Consider the following 3,739-nt stretch of genomic DNA (forward strand, 5'->3'; position numbering starts at 1 on the left):
TTTTTTCTATACAGGCTACTCGCCGAGTGCACTCGCACCTACTTGGCGAGTACCCTACTGTTTGGCAATTAGTTTCTATTATCATTCTGTTTCGTCTTTTGTTCTTTTTACGTGTTTGTCTCATTTTGTTACAGGCTTTTCATGACCAGAGGATCCAGCACTCCACTAGTGCCCCCTTTTGAAGACCCAGAATCCGCATTGAGAAAGAACAAAGGCAAAGACGTGGAAAGCTTGAATACACCTAAGAAGTCGCCTTTGTCTAACTTGAAGACTATTTTTGGGAAGAAGAAGAGCAGTAAATCAGGAGCATCCAACGCCTCTTTAGCAAACGAAGACCCGATCAAAGAAGACACGGAGTACGAAACCGAGGAAGAAGAAGAACCTACATTTGGGCACGATTCCGATTCCGACAACGAATTAGCTATTCTCATGGCTAACATTGATGAAGTCCCCATGGGGGAATGGAAGAAGAGGATACACGATGATACTGGACCGAGACTTGTGCAACCCGCAATTCCCGCAACTGCCACTTTTGAGCTAAAGGGTCACATTCTTGCTCTAATCAAGGAGATCCCCTTCTATGGAAAAGACCACGAAGATGCTTACAAACACTTGGATGAAGTCAATGATGTAGCTGATGATTTTAATGTTCCAAACGTGCCTCGCGAAACTCAACTACTTCGCATGCTTCCGGTTACATTGAAGGGTGCTGCAAAGGATTGGCTCAAGTCACTTCCCCCCGGATCCATCACTACATGGGCCAACATGAAAGAAGAATTTATGGATCAATTCTACCCACCCTCCAAGATATCTAAGTTAAAGAAAGCCATAGCCAACTTTAAACAACAAGATGGAGAGTCACTATATGAAGCTTGGGAGAGGTACAAGAGCCTGCTAAGGAATTGCCCACATCATGACCTCAATAGTCAACAAGAAGTCTCCATCTTTTATGATGGAGTAAATGTTACCACAAGGCAATTAATTGATTCGCAAGGTCCAATCACAAAGAAGGCACCTCGAGTGATAAAGCAACTAATTGAAGAATTCTCTAAGCATTCTAGAGAATACCACAATCCAAGGAATGATGTGACAAGGGGAACAACTTATGCAGCTTCAGAAGATTTGTCAGCAGTTATGGCTATGTTGAAAACCATGGATAGGAGGATGGATAAAATAGATCAAACGATACATGCTATTCGGGTGGGTTGTGAGAACTGCAATGGGCCTCATCTTACTAGAGACTGCGACTTGGATGAAAATGGCAATAAGAAGGTGAAAGTATGTTACTCAAGTGGGGACCGATATGATGAAGATTGGCAGAAACCCAAGAAGGAGTGCTTCCTTATGAGGAGTACAAGAGCGCTAAGGAGGAGAAGTTTAAACAAAAAGGAAGAGGTTTTTACCAAAAGGAGGAGTCGACACAAGATAGAAAACCAAGTTTGGAGGAGATGCTTACCATGTTTGTAGCTGATTCAGAAAACAGACACAATAACCATGATGTTGCAATACAAGAGACAAGAACAATGCTTAGGAATCAGCAAGCATCTAACCACAACATAGAGACACAGCTGGGGCAACTTGCTCAACAAATTACTCAAAGATCACCAGGAGAACTTCCTAGTAAAACCGAAAACAACCCACGAGGCGCACACATAAACATAGTCACAAAAAGAAGTGGGAAGATAATTACTCCTCTGGCCCCCATTCAGACTGAAGCACGCAAAGAATTGAAAAAGAGGACGCAAAAAAAGAAGACCAAAATCAAAAGTTGCATGGTACAGACCCTACTCGTCGAGTCCAGAATATGGACTTGACGAGTCCATTGCCAAACTCCAAAAATCAAATTCCTGAAAAGCCCTTTCAACCTCCAATGCCATATCCAACCCGAGCTAAGAAAGAAAAGCAGGAAGAGGAGTACCAGAAGTTTCTTGACCATATTAAACCTCTTCAAATCAACATACCCTTCATCGAAGCAGTCGCGCAAATGCCAAAATATGCAAAATTCCTTAAGGAGCTTCTAACCAATAGAAGGAAAATGGAGGAGGTGAAATATGTAGTACTTAATGAAAATTGCTCAACTGCCATGTTAAACAAATTACCAAAGAAGAAGGGTGACCCGGGAAGCTTGACTTTGCCTTGCCAATTTGGTAACTTCGCTACCATTCATGCTTTGGCTGATTCGGAAGCAAGTGTGAACCTCATGCCTTATTCACTCTTCAAGAAATTGGATCTCCCGGAACCGAGGCCAATTCGTATGGCAATTCACTTAGCAAACAAAACAGTCACATTTCCAAGAGGAATATGTGAAGACTTATTGGTCAAGGTGGACAAGTTTGTGTTTCCGGCAAATTTTATAATTCTAGACATGGAAGTGGATCCTCAAGTCCCGAGCATCCTTGGAAGACCTTTCCTCCATGCAGAAAGTGCTATAAAGGACATGAGAGACTCGAAGCTTACTTTACGGGTAGGAGATAATTCAGTCACCTTCGGGGTTGATCAAGCTATGAAGCATGCGAGGAATAGTGATGACATGGCGTTCTCGACTGACATGTTTGATGAATTGATGGAGGAATGAAATAATGAAGATCCCAACAAGTCCACCATCTTTGATGAAGAATTAGTGATGAATTCTGGTAAAGCAACTCGCCAAGTAGAGCCGATCTACTCGCCGAGTCCATGTGAAGAAACATTTGAATTCGTAAATTCTGCAGCAGACTCGCCGAGTCCCTCACCTGTACTCGGCGAGTACAACATGCAGAACGTAAAAACAGAACTCAAAACATTACCAGATCACTTGGAGTATGCTTTCCTTGAAGATGGTCATCAAAAGCCAGTTATAATAGCCTCTGACCTCTACGAATCTGAAAAAGAAGAACTAGTTCAAGTCTTGAAGAAGCGAAAGCGGGCCATACCATGGAGCATTACCGACATCAAGGGAATAAGTCCCTCTTATTGTTCTCACAATATTAACCTGGAGGAAGGAGCAAAGCCGGTTGTGCAACACCAAAGAAGACTAAACCCAAACATGCTGTAACAACGTAAATTTCAAAACAAAATTTTCATTATTCATCAACCAACTTCTTATAAAAATATTCTCAATTATTTCCAATAGTAGTTTTTGAAACATAACATATCCTAAGATCATAAAAATCAAACTCTCTCTCTAGTGTGTACGAATCACGGCGGCGCCTTTCCACGGTCCTCGCTAGTACCTGAAACACATAACACAACAACTGTAAGCATAAATGCTTAGTGAGTTCCCCAGAATACCGCATACAACACATACGCCACTCGAGGCTATAATACGACCCTCCGGTCGATGTGTCTCAGCGGGACCCTCCAGTCCGGTAGCTCTTTGGACCCTCTGGTCCGGTCATAGCTCGTTGGACCCTCCGGCCCGGTTTGTATCGTTGGACCCTCCGGTCCGAATCATAACATCATACAACATACATACAACATATAGCACATAATCTCATATATAACACGTAGGACCCTCTAGTCAACATATAATACCACTCTAGGCACGTATAGTGAGAAGACTCATCTCAGGTGTCTCGGTAAGTCTCTCACTCGGTAGAAATATGATCTAGCCTCCGCCTAATCACATAAAGTAAATACTTTCATAAATATAACTATACTCAAACCTTTCTTAACACCCTCAGAAGGGTAAAAGACCATTTTACCCCTCTCTTGGCTTAAAGGCCTCACTGTTGACCAAACCCTAAAAGTCAACAAAAGT

At 42.4% G+C, this 3,739-nt stretch overlaps 1 protein-coding gene and 1 non-coding gene across 2 annotated transcripts; one reads left to right on the forward strand and one right to left on the reverse strand.

Annotated features, from left to right (window-relative positions):
* Window positions 1-813: 813 nt before the first annotated feature.
* On the reverse strand, window positions 814-920 carry LOC145080745 (small nucleolar RNA R71). Its single transcript, XR_013695332.1, has one exon. It is a non-coding gene; the product is annotated as a small nucleolar RNA R71 (small nucleolar RNA).
* An 884-nt stretch (window positions 921-1,804) lies between these two features.
* Window positions 1,805-2,575, forward strand: LOC145067135 (uncharacterized). Its single transcript, XM_079014342.1, has one exon. It carries the CDS (start codon window positions 1,805-1,807, stop codon window positions 2,573-2,575), a length of 771 nt encoding a protein of 256 aa, XP_078870468.1.
* Window positions 2,576-3,739: the final 1,164 nt, after the last annotated feature.

The sequence above is a fragment of the Lactuca serriola genome, chromosome 1 (genome assembly GCF_051521515.1).
Source record: "Lactuca serriola cultivar US96UC23 chromosome 1, Lser_US96UC23_V15, whole genome shotgun sequence".
In the NCBI taxonomy this organism is placed as follows: Eukaryota; Viridiplantae; Streptophyta; class Magnoliopsida; order Asterales; family Asteraceae; genus Lactuca; species Lactuca serriola.

Coding starts and splice junctions, on each gene's coding strand:
- LOC145067135 (XM_079014342.1), top strand. CDS start 1,805: ATGGACTTGACGAGTCCATTGCCAAACTCCAAAAATCAAATTCCTGAA.